The 25,868-nt window shown below is 35.2% G+C and overlaps 2 protein-coding genes across 3 annotated transcripts; both read left to right on the top strand.

Annotated features, from left to right (window-relative positions):
* Nucleotides 1-930: 930 nt before the first annotated feature.
* Nucleotides 931-2,361, top strand: LOC122059856 (uncharacterized acetyltransferase At3g50280-like; the record flags this gene model as incomplete). The annotated part of the gene is made up of 1 exon (XM_042622899.1): nucleotides 931-2,361. A coding segment is annotated over one exon (1,371 nt), but the record flags the coding sequence as incomplete, so codon positions are not given.
* A 1,196-nt stretch (nucleotides 2,362-3,557) lies between these two features.
* On the top strand, nucleotides 3,558-18,329 carry LOC122058682 (protein ROOT HAIR DEFECTIVE 3 homolog 2-like). 2 transcript variants are annotated; one of them, XM_042621334.1, is made up of 23 exons: nucleotides 3,558-3,756; nucleotides 3,998-4,164; nucleotides 6,104-6,170; nucleotides 6,292-6,394; nucleotides 7,991-8,061; nucleotides 8,168-8,231; nucleotides 8,346-8,411; nucleotides 8,531-8,578; nucleotides 8,655-8,717; nucleotides 8,800-8,856; nucleotides 9,182-9,340; nucleotides 9,419-9,487; nucleotides 9,572-9,663; nucleotides 10,469-10,547; nucleotides 11,844-12,009; nucleotides 12,824-12,948; nucleotides 13,069-13,331; nucleotides 13,407-13,503; nucleotides 13,602-13,772; nucleotides 13,843-13,947; nucleotides 16,399-16,493; nucleotides 16,604-16,700; nucleotides 17,844-18,329. In XM_042621334.1, exons 2-23 carry the CDS (start codon nucleotides 4,017-4,019, stop codon nucleotides 18,132-18,134), a joined length of 2,496 nt encoding a protein of 831 aa, XP_042477268.1. In that variant the 5' UTR covers nucleotides 3,558-3,756; nucleotides 3,998-4,016; the 3' UTR covers nucleotides 18,135-18,329. The 2 variants fall into 2 exon arrangements, with proteins under 2 accessions (XP_042477268.1, XP_042477269.1); XM_042621335.1 differs by lacking the exons at nucleotides 3,558-3,756; nucleotides 3,998-4,164; nucleotides 6,104-6,170; nucleotides 6,292-6,394; nucleotides 7,991-8,061 and having other exon boundaries at nucleotides 8,340-8,411.
* The last annotated feature ends 7,539 nt before the right edge of the window (nucleotides 18,330-25,868 follow it).

The raw sequence follows: 25,868 nt of genomic DNA on the forward strand, positions 1-25,868 counted from the left end.
ACAGTTTTCGGCATAAGTGATTTGATTCATTTTCAAATTCACATCCTTAGATCAGGGCAGATTACGTTCGATTATCATGCTCTTTGAAACCTTGGCTGCGTCTTTGGCTTGAAAAAGAAAAATGGCCTCCTGATTTCTCTTGCAATGGGTTGGGATTCCTAGCTAGTGGGTTGGGTTGAGAATTGAGAGATAACAGGCCAGGTTAGGTTAGGCTGCGATTAGGTTAAAGGCATAGTGCTGAGCTAGCACTGGCCCTGGCCCAACTTCAGCCCAAACATTTATGCATATATTTCCACTTTGCAGAGCAGTACCTAGCTTTTGCTCCTTTTTGTTGATTTTTGTCACTGTTTTCCTTTATCCACAATTAAGGGAGAACGAGCCTTTTGATGATTATCAAGTATTAAGAATAAGAGATAAAGAACCCTAGAAGAACAAGAAGTGGGAGCAATTTCAGCACATTTGGAGAGGGGGCGATGTGGTCTTTTCGATCCATCTATGTCTTGGTGTAGATAATACCAGACTAGAAGAATTCTTTATCCCTGAAAATAATATCATAAAGAGAAAAAGAATGGTCTCCTTGTATTCTTCAAGAATCAGTGCCTGATCCATTCATGAAATCCACTTGTTCTCTCTCCTCACTGTAAAGTATTATTGAACTTGTAGAGACAAGACATTATTTGGCATAGACGGTCTACTTTCCATCTTTCATATATGAACGGTATGTCCAATGGAGTCCCAATTAACAGCATTGGTGACCTTCAGATGCTCTACTTACAGAATTTAATGCAATCATCCTCAACGATAGGGCTGATGTTGGAGATGAAATTTGGTGAAGTCTAGATTTGATAATATTTGATGCTTCATATGAAGGCGGGGTAATGCGGATGAGAATGCTGCCAAGTACAAATGGCGATGCTCTACTAATCATCCACCCTTCGCCATATCTCAAGGTGTTCTATCAAACCAGAGTTCGTTTCAGAAGAATCAAAGGCGCAACCTTTCTACTTGAACCCATCTGATCTTGCCATGGTTAACTCACACTACATCCAGAAGGGTCTTCTCTTTCCCAAACCTCCTTCCATTAATACCTTCATCGACTACCTTAAGGTTTCCCTTTCCCTCACCCTCGTCCATTTCCTCCCCTTAACCGGCCACCTCGTCACGAACAAACAAGACGAACAAGACCCACCTTCTTACTCAATTTCTATTGATTGTAAAACCATCCCAGGAGTCGATTTTGTCCACGCTGTTGCAGACGTGACCATGGCAGATTTCCTCTCCCCCAATAACGACGTTCCACAAATTGTTCAATCCTTCTTTCTGCTAGACAAATCTCTCAACCACGATGGGCATAGCTTGCCTTTGCTGGCTGTGCAGGTTACAGAGTTATTGGATGGAATCTTCATCGCTTGCTCTTTCAACCATGTCGTCGGTGATGGTACCTCTTATTGGCATTTCTTCAAACAATGGGCCGACATATGCAGGATGGTCAAGACCGTAAACCATGAACATATCTCTCGCCCACCAGTCCTTAATCGCTGGTTCCTCGATGGTCACGGCCCCATAATCAGTTTACCTTTCTCTCACAGTGATGGGTTTGTTGACAAGTGCCTGCCAGTATCCATGGGGCTCAAAGATAAGTTCTTCCATTTCTCACCACAATCCATTGCGAAGCTCAAAGCTAAGGCCAACGCTGAGTCTACCACCACCAGCGGCAGCACCATATCCTCCTTCCAGGCCTTATTTGCACTTATCTGGCGATCTGTGACACGAGCACGCCGTCATCTACCCAACCACCAGAAAACGACTTGCAGGATGGCCATCAATAATAGATCAAGATTGAACCCACCATTATCCCCAAACTACTTTGGAAACTGTATTCAGGCAGTGATCACAAGCGCCACCGTCGGAGAATTACTCAGCCATGGGATTGGATGGGCAGCTTGGCTATTGGATGAAGCTGTGAATGACCATTCTGACAGTAAGGTTAGAAGGAAGGTAGAGGAGTGGTTGAAAAGTCCTTACCAGTTTGGCAATTTCTTTGATCCTTATGGTATCATGATGGAAAGCTCACCCAGATTCACTATGTATGGGTGTGACTTTGGGTGGGGACAAGCAGAGGCTGTTCGAAGTGGGTTTGCAAACAAGTTTGATGGGAAGGTTTCTTCATATCCAGGGCGCCATGAAGAAGGAAGTGTGGACTTAGAGATGAGACTTCCACCTGAGACCATGAGTGCCCTTGAGTTCGACCCTGAATTTATGGATGCGGTGTCGCTGTCCCACCACCATCAATTGCATTAACATCTTTTCCCTGTAGTTCTCTTCAACCAAATAAAGAAACATCAACGTCATCCTTCTGCCAATTTCCAACAACACAAGCCAACAATTCAATTCTCTCGTGGACGCGACATTTGTCCATTTTCAAAATCTTGAAGAAATTTAAGGTATTTTAGGGGTTAAATGGATTTGTATACCAAAAAAATCTTCCATAATCATTCGATTTAAAAAAAACGTACAAATATTATGTACGGAGAGAATTATATAAGAATTGCACGATTAATAATTAAAGATAAAATAACAATTCCCTAGAGTAATTGGTGAACTGTGGCATACAAAAAATCCATACTCACTAGAAAGTCTCTGAGAATTAAGGTTTCATTTGTAACTCTAAGGAAAAAGACCATGGTTTAGATTTGGAAAGTAATACACATTTTGCCAACTATGATAACTAAAGATAAAATATGAATTTCTTACCTGAAATTATTATACCGATAGTTCTTAAGAAAGTTTTCTTCCACCATGTCGCAAGGTTCACTACATCATCTTAGGATTCATAAATTCTTGTAGGAATTTATTATATTCTTGTAATATTTTTCAAGAAAAATTCAGTCTCATGGTTTTTGTCGCATTTTTTTAGTTATCCGTATTGGATTGAGTATGTTAGCCAACTTGTATTAGGATAGACTAAACCCGATGCTGCTTCACATCAGAATTGGTTAACCTTAATAATTGGTATTGGTACTTGTGTCAATCTAGGTTGATCCCAATACAATATCAATATGAATCAATTCAGTTTTACCCAATCGGATGGTTTTGCACATATTTTTTGTTTTAATGAAGTTTTCTCTTTCACCTTGGATAAAGGAAAACTTAATCCATTTTTATTTACCCTATCTATTGTAATTTTTTTTTCTCAATCACCACTCACTAGTGAGATTCCATTAAACTTTGAGTTACATTACGATTCTAAAAAATCCAATCCAACCCGGTTCGGTCCATTGACACCCCTAATTTAGACTTGAAAGCTTAGGGTTAAAAGGTTTGAACTCGAGACCTCCTGATGAGCGTGCTGCTACCCGGTTCACCAAATGCTCTATGACAGTTATCCTCGGATTAGTCTCATTTACCTTCGTTTGCGGACATCCTACGATCTCGACCAACCACTTCAAATTCCTCATAAAAAATTATTCTACAACAACGGTTCCGATCAGGGGTATATAAGATCTACTGTACAATTTCGTTACAATCCCTATTCCCATCAAGATTAAGCTGCAAAGCAGAGCCCTGCGCGTGTTGTGCACCATGCACACGTTTAGAATTCTAATGACGGTGAAACCTTCTTCCTTATTTTCTCTCCCTTCGTCTTAAGCTTACGAGTTACGACGAGCATAGTTTTCGCTGCTTTAGGAGACGAGTCTCTTCTTGTATTTCAGATTCCATCTTCTTCCATCTCTTCTTCTTCTCTCTCAAGCTCAGGTAATTTCTCTCTTCTCTCTCTTCTCTCTTTTCCTCTGTGTGTAGGGTGTGATCTTTATTCGTCCTTTTTTCTGGACGTTGTGAACATTTGAGATCATTAATCTGATTCGTCAATGCAGATTGATATTAGTGTGCTTGAATCTCTCTGTTAAATTTTCAAAACGGTTTGAAACTGTTTCCAAAGGAATTAATGGAAACCTTTTAATTTTTGTAATTTAATTATTTTCTGTTTGTTTTTCAGTTTCTTTTGTGGATCAGTTATGGGGGATGAGTGCTGCTCAACGCAACTGATTGACGGGGATGGCGAATTTAATATCTCTGGACTTGATAATTTCGTGAAAACCGCCAAGGTCGCAGAATGCGGCCTCTCTTATGCTGTCGTCGCTATCATGGGACCTCAGAGCAGTGGTATGTGATTGATATTGGGAATTGAGTTCTTCTTCTTCTTTTAATTTTTTTTTTTTAAATTTTTTTTCTTATTTTTTGAGTTCGTCCGTTTGATCACTTTTTTGTGGTATAATTTGGTCTAAATTTGGCTTTCACACATTTTTCCACCTGCAAGAGTTGTATTTGCTTTTAGCCGTTTTGAAGTGTAATAATTATTTGAGTTTCTGAATTGCAAGGAGGGTTGTTAGCTCTGCCATTATGTTATTTAAATATTGGGATCTTGTGGAATTTGGAATCTGGTCTAAATTTGTTGAAAACATAACAGCTAAGATTTACTTGTTGATGGGCTTAAATGCTATTTCATTTTAATTGAATATTGGGACTCACCTAAGCAACCAAGTGATCTGGAACTTGTTGGTTGCGAATTGCGATATGTATCTTATGATATATACACACACTTTCATTAAATTAAATATGATACCCTTCCAGTTTACTTATGAGGAACATAAGTTTATTCATTTCTTTTTCAAGGAAAGGGGTAGTAGATGTCCTTTGTCGTTACTTCGAGCAGTGAATTACTTATTGTTGCAGTTCAAGTATTGCATTGCTGTTTTTCTTCTTTACAAAATCTAGCCTATGGATATCTTTCTCTGTGGAGAATTGTTGGATCTTAGAAAAGACTGGTTGTTTTGGCCTTAAAGGTGAACCATTTATATGATGGTGCAATTAGATTGTAGTCATTAAATATCATTTTTCTTCTTTGGTATGCAAAAGCAGGAATCAGTGATCACAGATAGGAACTATATGATCTCTGTACACTGTATATCAGCACTTGTCAAGTTCAAATTTTGCGTACTGCCAAAATAAGTACAAAATAATAACTATGAAGTGGTTCCTCATTAAGCTTGAATTATACAGTACCATTGATCCTAAAGTTAGCTTCTTGGGCTCATGCAAAATCATTATAATTCAAAGCTTACTTCACAAGAAGAGAGGGCTATCATACATCAAATTTTTTGAGATGCTTCTAGATGTTCTGCTGAAGATTGTTCTATTAATTTTTTCTTATACTTCCCATGAAATTATGAATGATAAAAGTTACCTTAGAGCTCTTTGGCACCGACATTAGTTCTTTTCTGCCATTTCATGAAGTTGATCTTCTGTCAGCACCTTTTCATAGCAAGGACCAATGTAAAAACTTCTACTCTGGGAGGAACTCATTTCCCCCAAAACTTCTCCCATTCTCTATATACTTCAGCTCCACATAGCACAGATCATAGGTATGGCTACCAACCCTATCGTTGTAGAACTTTCTCTCTGTTGAAAATGGATTAATATTCTTATGTACCATGGATTAAAACAGCCATAAATTTTTTATCTCCTTCTCAGACAAGATTCTGCCAAAATTTGGTTTCCCCAAATAAACTCCCCATCTACTATCTCCTACTGTTGGTCAACTGTAGAATTTCTTAAAGAAAATTGGTTTTTGTAATCGCGGACAACCATTTATCTTCCGAAAGTATTATTCAAACCTCCATATGCAGTTTGGAAGGCACTTTTGTAAAAGTAAAGCCTGCACCTTTGTGATGTTCGTCCACATACTGTAGCCCATATGAGCACCTAACTTCCATAGAGTGCTAACCCTCAATGTCACCTTCTTTTTTTTTTTAATTCATATGCCTATGTACTCTGGTTGATGCCGGGTCTCACTGTCTTACATTCTTTGTAGTGATAGAGTTTTTACTCTGAATTGAGATTTGAGATGGTTTGGCGATGTCATTTTTGGTGAAACATCGTGGATAACTTTGATATGGACTATGGTGTCATATTCCATTTTGGGGGGTGGGGGTTGTTTGCCGCCATTGGCATGAGTTCTTTGGGTCCTTATTGGTTAATTCTGTTTTATTCAATTAGGAAAAAATAAGAAATAGAAATATTGAACATTTTTCCTTGTGGACAGGTAAGAGCACTCTATTAAACCATCTTTTCCATACCAATTTCAGGGAGATGGATGCATTCAGAGGAAGGTGGGTATCTTTTTTCCGTGTGTTGAAGAGTAATAAAATGTAGACTCAGTTATCCTCCTTTTTTGTTAATTGCTGTGGTTACTGCATAAGAGATGCATCTTGGTATTTCCTTTCGTTGCAGGAGTCAAACCACCAAGGGCATTTGGATTGCGAAGTGCGTTGGCATTGAGCCTTGCACTATTGCCATGGATTTGGAGGGTACCGATGGGAGGGAAAGAGGCGAGGTAACCTTATCTGCGTCTCTTCTTTTTCTTCAGGGAATAGTTATTAGGTGGTTACTTTTCTGAGTTAAGCCTCTAATAATGTTGTTTTTGACAGATTTGATGCCTTTTTTATTTGATAAGGAATGTCAAATGATGGATAATATAATGTGTAAAGTGAAACCAAAAACTGTAGGTCCAATGTACATGGTAATCACCGTTTGATCTGAATCAATTGAAGATGTGTGCTTATATATACTGTATTACTGTTGACTAAAGACAATGGAGATACATTATAAATATCTTTCCAGTTTTTGTTGTGAATCTATGGCGGTAGAGTGACGATTACTTGTGATTTTATAGCCATTATACAGGAAAGTATTGGTAAGCTTTGAAACGTTGCATGTTCATGGGTTGATGATGGTAAATCCTAAGTAACTTAAGGCTGTTGTGAAGGATTCAAGCTAACATCTTAGCATGGGGCATATCATATTAATACAACTGATATGATACGATACGGGACAATACTTTAAAGCTATCATATAGTAACACTTTTAAAGTAACTATACGATAGATACACGATATATATTGATACCCAACGATACCTATACAATACGGACGATATGATATGATACAGACTAATACTATAAACCCTGTTAGCATGTTTTAGAATCCTCTCACAGGAAGAATTGCATATGGACACAACCAGCATAGTAAACTGATGATATCTCCCTAATGACATGTCTGATCAGCCCCAAATTCGCAGCATCAAGAGGTTCCCTAGGGTCTTCAGCAGCCCAAAAGTCGATCCCAATCCAACAGTGGGATGGAGAGAGATTGTATGATAACCTAAAAAGAAGCTATGTTTCAAAATTAGTAACTAAGCTGTGGCTTCACATCAACACAGAAACTCGCCATCAAAATTTACAACAGAACACCCACTCAATAACTAGAACATCAAACCAAGGATCAACATCTTGATCTCGAGGCTGGTTTCGACCAAGCCAGAAACCGAGATATGGGTCAAAATGGTCGAAACCTGGTATTTTCTGGGCAAAACCCGACATGTCATGGGAGGGTCAAAACTGGGAAAATTTGGTCAAACACTCATTTTTTATTTGGGTTTAGAGTTCATGTCTTGGCTTGATGGGAAGCGCCATATAACTTGGTTTGACTGTTGGAGAGATGATGTTATCTAGTACTGTTCTTAAACACCTGGAAAGGTGTCAAGAACATATGAAGAATATTATATTGAACCTTCCTCTAATATTTGGATTATGATGTATGAATATTATAGAATTTAGTAACCCTCCAATATGCATGTTGGTGATCTGGTATTTCTCTATCCTGGTAGATGTTCATTGCATCTTTCTCTCTCCATGATTTTATTTTGTCTGGATTTCTACTCTGTTTTACCTCTCTGAGTTGTTTATCTGATGATCTTTTTAATGGTTGCAATGCAACTTAACTCGAATTCAGTTAGTGGAATTTTGCTTTTATTGATTTAAAATATTTCCCTTAGGTGTATAAATTTTTAGTTGTGGTAAATTTGTGTATAATGTACTAGTTATGCTTTTCTGAAGTTTCTTGTGTGTAATATAATCGTCCCTACTGTTTCAGGATGATACTGCGTTTGAGAAACAGAGTGCCCTCTTTGCTTTGGCGGTTTCAGACATTGTACTAATAAACATGTCAGTTTTCAAGTTTTAGCACTTCCATGTTGCTGTGAGATAGAGAACCCCTAGTTTGCCTATAGTAAAATGTTTATATGATTGATCATTATAAGGATGCATTTAGGTGGTGCCACGATATTGGTCGGGAACAGGCTGCCAACAAACCTCTTCTTAAGACAGTGTTTCAGGTATACCTACGCATTTTATTTTTGTTATGGTCCAGTTAACTAATGTATTACTTGGTCAAGATCTATTATTATTCTGTATTCTTTGCCCCTCTTTTTTATTTGTTCAAGTGGTAGGTCATGATGCGCTTATTTAGCCCTCGCAAAACAACACTGCTATTTGTTGTTCGTGACAAAACAAAGGTTTGTAACCAAATAATTAGAGTTCTCTCTGAAGATATTTGTTGAGCACCTTGCAGTTTGACTGGAAATTCATTGTGTTCCTTTTTTCAATATTTAACCTGTTCATTATTCTACTGTAGACACCGCTTGAGCATTTAGAGCCAATTCTAAGAGAAGACATTCAGAAGGTGCTCTTCTATGCCATTTTTTTTCTGTCATGTTGTTGTTTTGCTGCATAACACTTTGTATTAAATTTTTCTGCAGATATGGGATAGTGTTCCTAAGCCCCCAGCCCACAAGGAAACTCCTATCAGTGAATTTTTCAATGTGAGTCATCAGTTGTTCCAAAGGAAGTTTGGATTATTTTAAAATATTCAGTACTCTGATCCACTTGCACTTTCACTTGAAGGTGGAGGTTACTGCTTTATCCAGCTTCGAAGAGAAGGAAGAGCAGTTCAAAGAGCAGGTAGCTCCTCAAATGCAATAGTAATTTATGTCTTCTACTTTATTGTAGCCATACTTGTGTTTCTATGAGCCTATGACTTTTGCAGTTCTTGAGGGCATTCTGGTCTAGGAGAGAAATGCGAACAAGCCTCATCCCTACTATTTAGGATTTGGCCTCATGCTGCAATTCCATTTCACCCGAGTTTTTTTCCTTTTTTTTTAGTTATTGATGCTCAAGGATCATTAGTTTTGGTGTGAAGTTATTATGACTATATGTATACATGTAGTTTCAAACTTCACTGGTAGAAGTTGTAACTTTTTATTATTTTATTTTATTTTTTATGCAGGTTGCACAATTGCGACAGCGATTTTTTCATTCTATTGTTCCGGGAGGGCTTGCTGGAGACAGACGTGGTGTTGTCCCTGCTTCCGGATTTGCCTTCAGTGCCCAGCAGATATGGAAAGTTATAAGAGAGAATAAAGATCTTGACCTCCCTGCTCACAAGGTTTTAGCTTGGTAACTAAGTTGATACGTAGAAAAGAGTTTTTAAAGGCATACTCATAATATATATCCTATTATTTAGGTAATGGTTGCTACTGTTCGATGTGAAGAGATTGCCAATGAGAAGCTCAGTCACTTAACCTCGGATGAGGTAATGAAAACATCTCTCTGGTTTGCTGCATTTCTGATCCCGTTGATACTCCTTCTCATGTCATGCTTTGGTGATGCACTGTAGGGCTGGCTAGAGCTGGAGAAAGCTGTTCAAACTGGGCCAGTATCAGGCTTCGGGAAAAAGCTCAGTTCAGTTTTAGAAACTTGTCTTTCTGAGTAAGGCGATATCTTTTTCTTCTATTTTCTTATTAATGTCATGAAGGCATAGTTGTCAAGGCGTCACCTAGGCGACGACTAGGTGTCCAGGTGGCCTAGTTGGAGTCTAGGCGACTGTTGCCTTATTGTACTAGCGCCTTACTGCAAGGCACAACACTTATTTAGGTCAAATATCAGTCATTTACTTAAGATATTATTCATAAATAAGAAAATACCCCCTATTTGAATCCAATTAAAATAGTTTAAAATCAAATTCTAGGAGCATAAAAAATTCAACTCCCCCAGTCCAAGAACAAAAACTAGATTATTGGTTGTACGGGCGGTTTTCAACTTTCAATTGCTGGGGTTTTTCTCAATCTTGAAAATTTCATATATCTTATCATGGTAAAACATTGTTAAAATCCAAAAGTCCAGTAAAGTGATATTTGGATTTGATATCCATAACATTATTTTCATTTAGACGATTTTAACAGCATTGGCGCACTTTAAAATAAGTTTGACCAGAACATTACTTTATTACTAAAACTCAGATTTAAGTAATCTTAGACTGGTTGGAAAGCTAGTTTTGTGCTCTACTTAATACAAAATTTCGCATGTAAAACGAAAATCATTTGAGTATTGGCAGTTCACATTGTTAGGATATTTAATTAAAATTTCAATGTATTTAGCCATATGTTGTAAGTTTCAAATACTTCTTTAAGCTTCCGTTTTTCCTTCCATGTTGATTGTTTGATTCAGATAATGTTCCTTGACTCGTTGCAGTTGGACTTCTTTCTAATTTCCTGTATATTTCCTTCCTTTGTAGATATGACATAGAGGCTATCTACTTTGATGAAGGTGTAAGAAGTGCAAAGCGGGAACTTTTGCAGACAAAGGCATTGGATGTGAGTCTATGCACACTTTTTTCATTTTGTGATCATCCAGTTGCTGGTAGTACTTATATTCATTTTGTATATTTTTAGTAATTCTCTGAACTACTGGTCAGTTGGTAGTGGAGGAACTTACTAGTTTGGTATAATATTTAATTGGAGATTTATAGTTACTATTTATTTATTTAATTTCTTTTCCCCCAGATGCTTTGAACTCTTTTAAAGTAGAAATTGCTTTTATTTGCTTTTATGGATACTTTATCTCTCTTACAAAAAAATTCATGAAAAATCAACACTAAGCCACATCAAGTCATCAAAAATCAACATTAAGTCGCTTCAAGTCATCAAAAATTAACATTTAGAGAAATGTTCTTATTCTTTAATAAGTTTGATTGGTCAAGTTTTTATTTATCTATTTATTTCTTTACATGAGATTTTTTGTCTTAGGTAGAGCACAAAACAAGCTTTGCAACAAAATCCAAGATTGCTTAAATTTGATTTGTATTGACAAAGTTATATTTCGGTCAAATTTATTTTAAGATGCACAAATGCAGTTAAAAATTGTTAGAATGAAAATAAAGTTATGGACATCAAAACAATGGATTATTTTATCGCATTTTTAGATTTAGCAATGTTTTAACATGAAAAGATTTATCGAATTTTTAGATTTGGGAAAAACCTCAACATTTGAAAGTTGAAATTCGCCCGATTTATGGAATTTTCAGATTAGGGATAACCCCACATTTGAAAGTTGAAAATTACCCCTAAACCAAAATTTCATTTTTTGTTTGTGAACTAGGGTTCTTATCCTTTTTAATTTGATTTTAAATTATTTTTATTGGTAAAAATAGGGAGTTTTTGCTTGTTTATGAATAATATAAAGGGCATACCCGGTGCACAAGGCTCCCGCATGTGTGAGGTCCGGGAGGGTGAGAACTATACAGCCTTAAGCCGAGAATGTTGAGAGGCTGTTTCGGTATTTGGCTTGAATAAAGTGCCAAACGTAGGATAAGGTTGAGTTTGTTGTTTGTTGTTCTTGTTGAAATACCAAACCTGGTTCGATACTATACAAGGCACCTTGCAATACGGCGACAGCACCTGGACCCCAAGACAACCGCCTGGATGCCTAGGCAATGCCTAGGTGATGCCTTGACAACTATGTATTCGTATGAAAATTATATACTGAAAAACCTTGAAATTAGTCACTCTAATTGATAAATCATAGTCAATAATATGTTTATTCCGTATCTTCTCTTGTTTTGTGATGAGTTGGCCGTTGCCTTATTTATCTTTGTTTTGTATATTTTGCAGTTTGTTCATCCTGCTTACCAAAACTTGTTGGGGCATCTACGTTCTAAATCTCTCAATAATTTCAAGACTAAATTGGAACAGTCACTTAATAAAGGAGAAGGATTCTCTGCATCTGTCCGTATTTGCATTCAGTCCTGCATGCATGAGTTCGATGATGGATGTGCAGGTGAGTTTAGTTGATTATGTCTTTGCTGCTATAGCATCATAAAAATATTTTAGGATTCACTCCTTAGGTGAACTTTATTGAAGTTCACCCAATAACCCCTGCCAGGCTGCCACATCATCAGAAAAGGATATGCCCATGTGATAGAGTGCAACACACCATGCAGTAGATTCCATTATAACAAAACGGTATTTGTGTAGTTCTATGGAACTTTGGACCAACATTTGAGCCATTTCCTCTGTACTCATTTGGTGCCCAAGCTTAATTAGTTGGATGGATGGGATGTTCTCTATCACATGGATTGATCTATGTCTATCCATCCTGTTCACGTGACAAGTGGTCAGTTCTGGAAGGCAATTGTTACTGCCTATTTTAGATGTTCCATTGACTATTCAACAGTTTCGTGACAAATGGTAGTCTACAAAGTTGAGTTTACTGCAAAGCCTGCTGTTCATATTTCGAAAGTTTTCAAAACTCTGGTCTGTATGATTTGCCTTTCTAGAAAAATGACCGAGGCATGTGCAAATGTGCTACAAAATTAGAAGCCTTGTTTTAGAAAGATCGGGCGGGTGGAAACATGGAAAAGATATATTTTTATTCTGGTGGAGAAGCATTCTCTTAAAGAGCTCTCTGTCAAGCCTCACCAATCGCCATTTGTTTCTAAATCAGAAAACTCAAAAGACTTTATCTTTCTAGTACGATCCTGTTTTCCTTGCCTTAAACGTGATGTAAAATGCTTCCATTAATGTTATATTTGTTCACTAGCTTGTACTTGCTCTGGTCGACATATGTATCCTTAATTTTGTTTTTCTTGCAGATGCTGCTATAAAGCAGGCTAACTGGGATACTTCAAAAGTCCGAGAAAAGCTTCGTCGAGATATTGAAGAACATGTAGCATCTGTCCGTACTACAAAGTTGTCAGAAATAGTAGCCACCTATGAGGTATGGTAATTGGGACTTGTTTACATGTGGGAATTACCCATTGACAGGGGAACCCTGGTAATGAGAAGTTATTTTTAGTTCTTCACAATGTCGTAACAAATATGTCCTTTTGATCTGTAGAAACGACTTATGGAAGCACTTGCCCAACCTGTAGAATCTTTATTTGAAACTGCTGGAGATGACACCTGGGCATCAATAAGGAAACTACTTAAACGTGAGAGTGAAACTGCGATATCAGGGTTCTCAACTTCTGTTGCTGGTTTTGAGTTGGATCAAACAATGTTTGATAAAATGGTGCAGAAGGTACGGGACTTCGCAAGAGGTGTGGTGGATAAGAAAGCAAGAGAAGAAGCTGGGAAAGTTCTGATTCGTATGAAGGATAGGTACTGATTAGTCTTTTAACTCTACCAATCTTTAATTGTCATTACTTGGTGGGCTCACTGTTGAATTGTTTCCAGGTTTTCAACAATCTTCAGTCATGACAATGATTCAATGCCTAGGGTTTGGACTGGGAAGGAAGATATAAAAGTAATAACAAAAGCTGCTCGTGCTGCGGTAATTTGCTTTTCCAGTATATGACAAGAATGTTCAAAAAAATTATGTAATCATTCTTAACATTTGAGGGCATAAAATATCTTATGATCTTGTTGCAGGCTCTGAAGCTTTTATCTGTAATGGCTGCCATTCGCTTGGATGATAAACCGGACAAGATTGAGGCTACACTTTTTTCATCTCTTATGGATGGAACAGTAGCTGTTTCTGCCTCCCAGGAGAGGGGAATAGGAACCTCTACAGATCCCCTAGCTTCAAGCTCATGGGAGGAGGTATTTTCTGATTTTGTTTGTGTTTCACTGGTTCAAATTTTGTTTCATCATTGACAAGTGTATGTAACAGGTTCCTCCGAGCAATATACTAGTTACACCTGTGCAATGTAAGTCTGTGTGGAGGCAGTTCAAAATTGAAACAGAGTATAGTGTCACTCAAGCTATATCTGCACAGGTACATCATAGGTGTATATGTTGTTTTATCTTCCATATTTGTTCATACAGTTTATTGTCTGAAAAATTATTTTTCCTTTTGTTCTGTCTTTCGCCTCTCTTTCATGTTTGCCTCATTTTCTACTGCTATAAAAACTGCATGTTATCTCCATGTGGATTTTCTTTAACCCAATCCATTGAGCCAGTTCCTGGTTTCCAACTTTAAATATGTAGTTTGTATTGCGTCTTGAGGATCTGAAATTTGATCTATTATTTATTATTTTTTTCGCTTATTTTTAGGTACCATCTCAAACTGTTTCAAAATATCCAATTTAAAACATTTTATTGTCTGAAAAGTTAATTTTGCTTTTGTGCTATCTTTGGCAGCATTCCAGGAAGGAGTGACATCAATTTAATTTTTCCTAGTCATGGTTTTTATCTTTTTGACATAGCAACATCAATTCATTCTTTTGATATTTGGAGTTATTCTGCTGTTAAATACCTTAGGTTTTGGTTATCTCCATGAAATCACCGTACATATTCTGTTTGTGTTGTGAAGTGTCGTCCATAATTTTTAGTGACCTTTTTTTTGCTCAGGGATAGCTTATTTCTCCTTCTTTTCTTAGGAAAAAAAAAAAAAAAAACAAAAACAAAAAAATAAAAAATAAAAACCAAAAAAAATTATCTTTTAGTTAATTTTTTTTTAATAAAATACAATTACCATTTACATAAAAATTAAAAAAAAAAATTTATTTGATAAAAACGCTGGTTGTTGTTGATTTAACCTCAATACCTAAGATTGAAATTGAAGTTGGTGTTGGATGATTTGATATTATATTTGACAAACTTTCACTCCTGATAAAGATTGTTCTGGGTAAAAGGAATGTAGTGGTTGACCTGTCATTGCATACTCACCATTGTGCTTGTCGTGATTTTACAGTGTGTGGCTAGCTAAATATTTTTTGTAGAAAAAGAAAGAAGAGATTAGAACAGATTGCCTGCAGAAGAAAAGGCCTCCAAACTTTAAACGATACAATCAAGTGCTAGACAATCTAAGAGCTTACATCAAGTGATTAAAAATAGATTCAATGTTCTACCTGACCTGTGTCTCATAGTTGTCCATGCAACGCCTAGGTTTCCTGGTGCCGGCTCTGCGATCAGTGCCAGTCTGGCTGCGCTAGCAATTGCCTTCAGCCTTCAATAGAAGTAAGATGAAGTAGTGGTTACTGGATACGAATTAAGAAGGTTAACATACTTGCAGAGATCAGAAACAATTTCTAGAAAGTATCCTTCATCGATCCAATCAACTGAATGCCAAGTGACTGAAATGGGGAGAGGTTTCAAGACCCACGAGTCCCCCACAACACCGACAAGTTCACCATCTGTGCTTCTATGTTTGGAAACCTCCATAACTGTAACATCTCTATCATCAACCGACAAGTGCCTTAAATGGAGAGGATGAGCAAGCATGAGCAGGTCTCCCCATATCTTCTTCTCCCATTTTTACTCCATATGGAACGGCTGCGTGAACATTGCATCACCCAATGTCGGATAACAACCACTGAAGAGACCAAGGATCTTTTCGTATCATGGCTCAGAATCCAGCAGCAGTGCAAACCTGATTATTCCAAGAATCGATCTGAAGTGAAGAGGGAGATACTGCTGTGAGTCAGATTGATTGCTGATGAAGTGTAGCAGAGCCACGTTCGATAATGCCCAGAGAATGTTTAATTGAATGTCAGAATGAAATGTTGTGACTTGGAATACCATGATGTACAGTAGAAGTTTCAGGTTTAGAGAATATATTCTACAATGAGGAACTACCAAACCTATTTGTTATTATACAATCTATTATTTAAAAAGTAGCTAAACGATTATTATTTATGGTCTATAATTTATTATTACAAATGACTTTTTAACTAGGTAATAAATACAAATATAAACTATACCAAAGAGAGCCTTAGAGAAGAATATTAATCCTCCAATTGCTTTGATTTTTATATTCAGTACTTGACAAAACTTAGCTCCGGAGGTATGAGTTGTCTTTTGGATACAGTCAGCAAACCGTGAGCTCAAATTTTTACCCCTTTTTTCTTATGATTTATGCGCGAGTTTTTTGTGTCAGAGAAGCTGCATGGTTATTAGATGCTGTTTATGCACCAGATCTTGATGGGTGAAATCTAGCTCCATTGTTTCACAGCAGTGACTTCCCTGTAGGAATTTCTGTAGTCTCTGGTGATTGACGAACAATACATTTAAAACAGAACAAAAACACTTTTTAGTTAGTGTGTGGATTGTGCCTTCTTCTCTCTGAAATTTCTTCTGTATTTATGCATGTGTTTCTGCTCATCCTTTCTTTCTGTGTCCTTTTAAAAAAACTAATTGCAGAAGCTGGAAAATGACTGATCTCAAAATGTATTTCATTGGCTGGTGTGAATCTTTCTCACATACAACATTGTTTATTTTCCTTCAGGAAGCTCACAAGCAGAGTAACAACTGGCTACCTCCACCATGGGCAATTCTTGCAATGATTGTTCTTGGATTTAATGAATTTATGATGCTTTTGAAGTAATGACCATTTCCCCCCCTTTTTTATTGTTTGTTTCATTTTTGCATTACCTGCTCTTGTCGCTTGCTTCTTTCTTAAGCTGATTACCAGTGCTTCTGCTGATAAACAGGAACCCTTTCTATCTCATGGCAATATTTATTATTTATTTATTGTCCAAAGCCCTATGGGTACAGCTTGATATTCCAGGGGAATTCCGCAATGGCGTGGTAAGTATCAGTTCTTTCTTTTGATGGTTGAGTTTTTTTTTAGTTGCTCATCTGCAGGGTTGGCTACAAGCTGTCTAATCATCATGGGAATTATTACTCATGTTGCATCTTTTGAGTAGTCATAAACTGTAATAAAATATGTCCCCCCCCCCCCCACCACCTGAAAAAAACTGAGCAACTGTATCATTATGATAATATCATCCAATTTTACCAGAAACAATTATAGAACTTCACAACATTTTCCATGTTGGATATAATAAATGATAATTGGTTAGTTAATCTAAAAGCATTGTGGTATCCTTGTTTGTCAGTAGACACAGATCTCTATATTGTAGTTGAGCAGATTTTTTTCCACCAAAAAAAAAAAATGTTGAGCAGATTTTACTGAAGACTTCTGCTGTCTTGGGTTCTTGTCCACCACATCGTTGTTATAATCAACACCTTCGTGTATGTTTTGTTTGGCATGTCATGTTTGCAGCTTCCTTAAATGGATGTCTATCTTGATACTGAAGTAATTTATGTTTTGTTTGGCATGTGCCATCTGCTGATGACTGAATTGGCCCTCATTATGTGGCAATTTTTTTATCATTACCAAAATTAATCAGATGTAACAGGAAACTTGTCTAACTAGTATATTTTATTTGAAGTCTACTATATTGTCTACTAAAGTTCTAGGTAGTTTATCAATGATTTCTTTGGTGTAAATTGAAATACTCTCAAGTTCCCATTGTGAAACTATTTCTACAGCTTAGCCGCAATTTTGTCCTAATGTTTCTCATATTTTCTTCTTTTCCATGTGTCAAGTATCTCCTTGCTTTTCACCATATGGCAGGAAGAGCTGCTTTGTCAAGCAATGTTTATTGTAGGAAATATGGTGAAATCCTCAGTAGTACTTGAGGGTTATAATTTTGTAGCAAAAAATGCATAGGGAGTAAGCCAAGTTACTGGTTTGGATGAGGCCATGGCAGCTTCTGACATGCTAAAAAGCTCCATCACTGGCCTGCGGGCAATAAGTACAAAACTTTAATTTAAAAAAAAATATTTAGGAAACTTGCATTTTTCTTTTACTTGTTTGTAATTGTTTAACTCGATTATCTATTGAGTAAAGAGATCATAAAGCTTGTTCCACTGGCTCTTGTGCAGCTTCCAGGGCTTATTTCTATTTCGTCGAAGTTTCTTCCCACCATGATGAACCTTATAAGGAAACTAGCTGAAGAAGCTCAAGGTCGTCCAACTCCTGAACCACCCAGACCAGCCCCATTGTTAGCTGCCCATGGTTTCCAAAATCAAACCCAGAGAATGAATTCTGTAACAGAGGCAGTTCCAGATTCATCTGTATCATCTAATGTCACGGCAACTGAAAACAGTGTTGAGTATTCAAGTCCACTGACCCATAGACGATCTACAAACACTGAAGTGCCAGAGCATATTTGATCAAGACCATTGATTGGCTATGTTTATAATGTCCAGTTTGGGGGAATAACATGACCTCCAGTTTTGATGGGAGCTTAGTGCTTGGCAGAAGCATGAGCAATGTAATTGCTAAAGGTAAGGCTAGTAGATACCTTTCTCTGGAAAAGTTTTTGTATACAACCTTGTGTTATTTATTAATGAATAAGACTATTCTCATTTCTGAAGTTTTAGTGGAGAGAGAGAGAGAGAGAGAGAGATAATGGTTTGTACTTTGTTTTCCTTGTGTAAAATTTAATTTGGTCATAAAGCTCAATAAAATGAGGTGAGGCCTAAAACCCAGCTCAATAAAATTTGGTGAGGCCTAAAACCCAATGATAATGGTTTACATGGCTTAACTGATGGCTTAACTGACGGTCAGGACTAAACAGGCCCATGGTTTTACTTCTCTGGAAACAAGGAGCTTCTCTTGCAGATCTGAACTTAGCTTAATACTGCTGGTCCTGCTTCCAGATGAATATGTTTACCACAATATTTCTGTAGTATTTACTTATTTGATAAAAACTGTGTGGTATTTGATAATCCACTTCAATTAGGAGGGAAAAAAGGTTTTACACACTAGCATTGTAGGGAGGCATTTTGTCATTTCTTTTTAGGGCAAGAGAACCCAGTCCACTTGTGCAGTCATTGTGCCTGCACGCAGTCCAAAAGGAGGGCACGGAGTAATCTGGGAGGGGGTAGTGCAGTCTTTTGTGTCCGCCTTTGTTTGGGCATAGAGACACTCGGGTCCAACAACTTGAAATCTATGGTGTTGCCAATTCAATTGTTTGGGTTTTGCTTTTCTTTTTTTTTGTTTTTTTTAAGGTGGAATGAACTAGTAATCATTTTTTTTTTTTTTTACCATCAAAAAACCTTTAAAATCTATACTTTTATATCTTAAAGTTAAAAAAGGGCAGAAATTTGTTAACCTAAAATCTAACAAATGATAATATTCGCAAAAAGTTAAAATCATTTGTAGGCCCCATAATGCCAAAGGGATTAATCTGTAATCATTATTGCTTTTTAAAAAATTAAAAATTTGTTTTATTTTATTTTTCATTATTATTTATGATTTTTAAAATTTAAATACAACTAATTTATTTATTAAATATTTTTAATTGGGTGAGTTTTTCTTTCTTTAGTTAGTCCCTTGAAATTTGAATATATGCATAAGTTGACCTTTGTTTTATTTTAGTTTATTTTACTTTTATCTTATAATAACCCTTTTGTGTGTGTGTGGGGGGGGGGTAGAAATAGTCTTTGTTTTGTTACTACTACTTTATTGGTCTATTTCTACCGTATATTTTTAGCAAATAATTTAGTTAGTATTAAACCATTATTTTCTTAACCATATATTTGACCCATTAATTGTTTAGTTAGTTATATAACTTAACCTCTCATAAATAATTCAGAACAAAAAATAAATAAAATATATAAAGACAAAGATATTTAGGCCGTGTGGGTCTCAAGATTGTGATTACAATGTCTTAACTTTTTGTTTTTTCTATTTTGAGATCATATTATCATCCTTCTAATTTATCAATTATTCTAACCTATTCTTTAGTCAATTCTAAGTTGCTGGATACTTGGATATATATGACTATCAACTTTTCACCCAAAAAAATAATAATAATAATAGAAAAAATTATGAGAAGCAATATTTTCAATTTTTTAGGCATTATAAATTCAAATTTGCTTAAGCTGAAATATTGATTTAATTTTATCATTATGTATATTTAACATTTTAAATTAAAATATCCATAATTTTATCATTATATGGATATAATTTTATATATATATATATATTGACAACTGCTGTAGAATTGAAAGACCATCTTAGTGATAAGAAAAGTCCCTGGGGAAAGATTTTAGGGAAGACTGGACACATCTCACTTTATTGGGGTTGGTGGATGTAGTGTTGTGTCTTTATCACTTTATCAAAAAATAAAAAAGGTGTTGGATCTTTATTTATTTGATGGGATGATGTTTTTTATATATATATAAAAAAAAAAAAAAAAAAGATGTATTAGAAAATACTCTTGCAAGTAATGAATGGAAATTTTTTTGCAGCCATCTAAATTCCTGTTGTTCAGGCGGGCAGCCAAGGAAATGGAATGATATTTTTGTTTTTAGTTCATAATTACCTTCCTAAGTTTTAGTATTTTTTAAATTACCCTTTAAGATTTTATATTTTTATTACGAAGCTTTAGTAACAAAATTTTGCTACCTCTAAAAAAGAATCCAAATTTCGTCTATAATGTATCATATATAGAATTCAAAATATTGATTTTTCTAACAGATGATGTGCCACAATAATATAACTTGTACCCTTCTTTGCTGTCTTAAAATACTTCCACTCATAAATAAAGTCACTAACATCCATTAAATAAGGAAAAGTCTTTCATGACTATTATTGTTCTCTCTGCTGTATGTTCACTAGATAAGAAGGGTATTACAAATTAAGATGAGTCCCAAAATATAATATCTTATTTATAAAAATAAAAAATAAAGTCCCAGGCCAAGTCTTTATCAATTGAATATAAGAAATAAATAAATAATAGTCTCAAGCCAAGCTTTTGAAAAATGAAAACTTTTTAAGAGAACATAAAAGGCACTCCCTTGTAGTTTTTGCCAACTGGGTTGAAGTTGAACTACATTTCTAGTTCTAGATTTTAAAAATTGTTTCTTATGCTTAAGATATTAAACTCGAATCTATCCTTGATTCTGATCCAAATCAACTGGATTCAGTCCTCAAATCCAAGAATCAGCCTCTCAGAAATGAAACCCAGTTATCCTATCCCACAAACCCTAGAAATATATACTTCAGAATTACTGGAATTGAAATTTGTCACATCCAATTCTAATCTGAATCACCCAATCTGACTAAGCCGATTCCAATTATAGAAACCATATTCGTGATTTCTATTAACTCAAAAAAAAAATCAAATGTGGTAAGTTATTTGATTTAATTGTTTCTAAAACCAAAATTCGACTTTGAAAATTGAATAACTGCTTGATATTGAAACTTGGCCCTCTCATAGGCTTATTATTTTCTTGTTGAAGTGTTGTGAGAGAGAGACTCTTGGTTTGCCCAATCTCTAATTATTTTCTTTTCTTGGCTTTCAAATATAACCTGAAGTCTAAATTGTAAATTTCGTTCCAATATCACTAAAATCCCCCAAGTTTTTCCCTGCATAAATAATCCTACCAAAACATTTTCACTAATATATTTTACGAAATTTTTATCATTTCCACTGATTTTAATCCTTTTTTAGTAAATAATCAACTTTCTGGATAGAGGATGGGGCCGGGCTTAACTGTTCAGGGCCCAATCTCTAATTATTTATTAAATATTATTATTTATCATACATTTAAATCTTAAACCATTATTGACCCCATTGAACTAGCTGTTTGAATAATGCTTCTCTTGTCGTCACCTTGTGTCTTAAGGGAATCTCTTGGATTGGTAGTCCCATGGGTTTATACTAACTCCACAACTGTATCGACCGAATCATATCAAAATTGAATGAAAATCATTCAACTTTTGCTGAAAGCAATGAAAAGCATTAAACATTCGGTATGAAACTATGAATGGCCCCAAGTAAGAGGAGTCGAACTCAAAATCTTAGCAGGCACACACACCTTAACCACTCGGTCTGGTTGTACTCAATCTTTTAAGATACTACACTCAACAGATTAAGTTACCCAAAAAAAAAAAAAAAAAAAAAAAAAAATCTCTCAAAATGATTATAGATTTGACTCTCTTATCTTATTGTGCCTTAAGGAAACCTCTCTCCCCTTCCTCATATTACCCCCTCCCTTTCTAAGTAGGTATAGTTAAAATCCCATAGAACACTCTTAGGTAGCTCCTTTTATGGTTACTCCTTTTGGGCATGGACCAAGTTGTCCACTCAAGTAATCAAAATACTCACTAGCCAACAACGCCCACCATATGCTGATACTAAGGGCTGGTCCAGAGTGGTTGGGCCACAAGTTCTCCCAGAGCTTTCAACAGATACTACTCTTCCTGGGTCAATGTGTTAATCATCGTCATTTTTTTTCTTTCTTGAAGTCCAAGCACAAGGAATAATGAGTACTTCTTGCATTCCAAAACTGAAGTTTAGAGAGAGAGAGAGAGAGAGTTGTGGGCGTGGGTGTGAGAGAGAGTGAGTGACAGCTCCCAAAAGGAAATTACAAGCTTGAAGATAAAGAAAGGACAGTGGCTAAAGAGTTCGGCCAACAATCTAAACTTGTCTTTTATTTTTTATTTTTTGGACAGGCCCAGTCACATGGTCTGTAGAGCCAGACATAAGGAGAGCGAATGGATGTTTGTGTGTGCTTTCCCATTGATCTTTCACATTGACACAGGGGCATGTGATGGTACAATTTTTTTTTCTCCATCTTTTTATTATCTATAGATAGAACCTTATAATAACGGGAGCCCGTGCATTGGGTTGGTCTATTTTTTTTTTAGATAGAACCCAAAGTAATAAACAAGAAACATAAATTTTCTTGTGACATATCAAGATAATAGGAAATTTTTTGGAGTGAGAGAAAAACTAAGGGTTATAAATTATGTTGTTAATGGTTGTTACTATAATTGATGAGGTTTGATAAATCGAAGATTAAATCATTAAGATAATGAATATATTTGATTGTTTGAGACTTTTGAGTGTCAGAATTGTTGAGGAATCAAAAGCCAAGACGGTCTGATCAACCTGATGTTGTTTCTTGAAATGTTGATCTAAGTGCATTTATTGTTGAATCGAAAATAGAAATTTGAGAATCAGAATTATTCTAATTCGATTCAACAAATTTCACTATTCTAATATAAATTTGGGAAAAAGGCTAGGTATGCCGTTGGTATACCTATATCTATGTCTATCTCTCTCTTTTTCTCGTTGGAGTACCATCTTCTGAATCGTATAATTGTCAAAATTGAGTGACTATTCATTGGAACTATTATAGTTAGAATACTCATAAGTTTGAATCGACATCCGCCTCTCAACCCTTCCATTGATTGAACCAATAACTCCAATATAACCTACAGCATACCTAACCTCTTCCCATAAAATTTTTAAACTTGCTATGTAATTAAACTATAGGCTCATTTCATGTGATTCTTCTACCAAAAAATAAATCACGTGATTCTTTTAATTTTCAACTATAAAGCATTTATTATTATTATTATTATTTAATCTAGATATGATTAAACATGATCTCAGCCACACAAATAGAGAAGAAAAAAATAATGTTATCACTTATATTATCAACAAACCTAGACGGCTAGAGAGCTAGAATGGTCCAACTTTCAAGGAACTACCATTTATGAATTGTAAATGGGTCTGAAGTCATTTTGACCCCAATCAATAATCCCAAAATACCTTTTTTCTCCGTTACTTGAGCACTAAGGCTGTGTTAGGTAACGCTCTAAAAAATGTTTCTGGAATAGAACGAAAAAACAGAATTAAACATTTGATGCATTTATGGTGTGTCTCATTTTTTTGGGAACAAAAAGTTAAAAAAAATAATAATAATATACGGAACGACAAAAGGTAGTTCTATCATTCCAATTTCATTAAAAAAAAAAAATGACATTTTGATACAAAAATTGAAATTTCCGTTTTTGACATGAAACATCATTCTGGGACAGAAACGTTGCCAAACGCAGCCTAAGAATAAAAACATATCCCAATTCTATTTGTTTGTGGAACAATTAGATTGGCCTTGGTCTCTATGCCTGAAACTTTTCTAAAGGCTTCACATAATCTAAATATATGAATTCACATTGGATGTGAGATCAGTTGCTTTCACGTGATGCCATGTCTTGATTCTGACACTATTTATTGGGACTTGACTAGAATTACCGTCTTGTTGCATTAATATCACTTGTTGAGACTCGAGTAGAATTCATCTTAAAAATTTGTAGAATTTGTCTAAGTCCTTATAATGATTCACAATGGGATATTTACATTTAATGTGATATCAATTGCTTTCGCATAAATCCCTAACAACAACAGCTATGATAGGGTAATTAGATATTTATCTTTTACATCTTTTTTTTTTTTAATTTAACACTAGATCAATTGCTTTCACATGTTTATAGACATGATTATGATTGTCTATAAACGTGCTTACTAACTCAAGTTCTAAGTGGTTTTCTCTACATACATGTCAATGATTTAATGGAGAATTGTGCTTAAAAAAAATAATAATAAAATTCATGCTTTTTTTTTAATAAATAAATTGATGCATTTTAGACAAAATGTTGATAATTTGATCCTTTGGGATAGTGGGTACTACTGCAAATTAGGTTGATTCAATTCACATTTTTTTTTTAAGTGAGGGTGGGTGGGGGGAGAGGATGCAGATTCAATTTATCATTTAAAACCAAATTAATTGAATCTTTCAAATCAATATAATTTGTAGAATTCTAATTTAGTTTAGTTCCCATTTTTTTATTGAAAAAACAAGAAAATTGTTAAATATAACATAAAAAAATTGATAAGACTCATCAAATTATCAACATCTAAATAATGAGAAAATCATCATTAAGATTAAGGGGTTTAGTGCAGTTCATCTCAAAAGAGGGAAAACATTCTAAAATTGTGAAAAAAAAAAAATAATTCTTAAAGTCATATCCAAAGATCCTAGAACACAAAGGCAGAGGTGAAGAAGGTGTGGAAGAATATATTAAAAATTAAATATAATCTATAGTTGAGATTTGAAAGTGACTTCATATCATGTTTGTATGCACATCAATGTAGATATACATGGATTTTAAGTTTTGTTGAGTTAAAATAATAAGATGATAAGTATGGAAATACCCTCAATATTTGATTCAATTATTTTTTTTTTTCAAAATTTATAATAATCAGAATGAGTCAAGATTTCATTTCACTCCAAGCATATTTTCAATTTATTCAATGTGAATAGGAAAAACTTAAAAAGAAGACGTAATTATTTTCTTTGCTCGATGAACTTTTTGTTGAAAGTGAGTAAAGGGATATAAAGTTGGATCACTCTTCTCTGTAGTGCTACAGAACTGTAACATACATCCAATGACAAAAAACGCTCAGACACAGCTCAAGACGTTCAACATAGTCCAAGATGTTCCTGATTGTTGAATGTGTGTTACAAAGGATCTCAATCCATATAAAGTTTTATAATAAAACCCATTGTCCTTTGTGAAGAAATAAAGATTGGGGGTATGGATCCCACTAGAGTGGGCCCAAGGTTAGTGGGCATATTGTTTACAATATCATGAATGATAAACCATGAATCATTTTCAAATGAATGTGACATCTGCAAATGGCATTTTAAAGCTCTAAGAAAAACCACTCATTGTCAAGTACTAAGCACAAATGGGAAAAAATTGAGAGAAAAAAACAAAGGTGAGAACCCAATACATGATGGATCTTATGGCTAAGGTAAGTTTATGAACTTGCCTTGTATAATATCCAAATCAATCTTACTTATCTGATCAAAATGATTGAAGAAGTAGTCCACATGACAAACTATCCTAGCTTATTTGATAAAAATTTCCAAATATGGCTTCCCATTAAAATTTTCCCCTATTTTCTTCCCAAATAAAATGGTAAAATGATGTTGTACACTTATATGCAATATTATGAATCAACTAATGAAATAACTTTTTGAATGTCAAGAGTCAAGACAACTTAATGGTACTGTTTTTCTCTTCTTGGTTTTTTTTTTTTT

Source organism: Macadamia integrifolia, chromosome 13, assembly GCF_013358625.1.
Source record: "Macadamia integrifolia cultivar HAES 741 chromosome 13, SCU_Mint_v3, whole genome shotgun sequence".
NCBI lineage: Eukaryota > Viridiplantae > Streptophyta > Magnoliopsida > Proteales > Proteaceae > Macadamia > Macadamia integrifolia.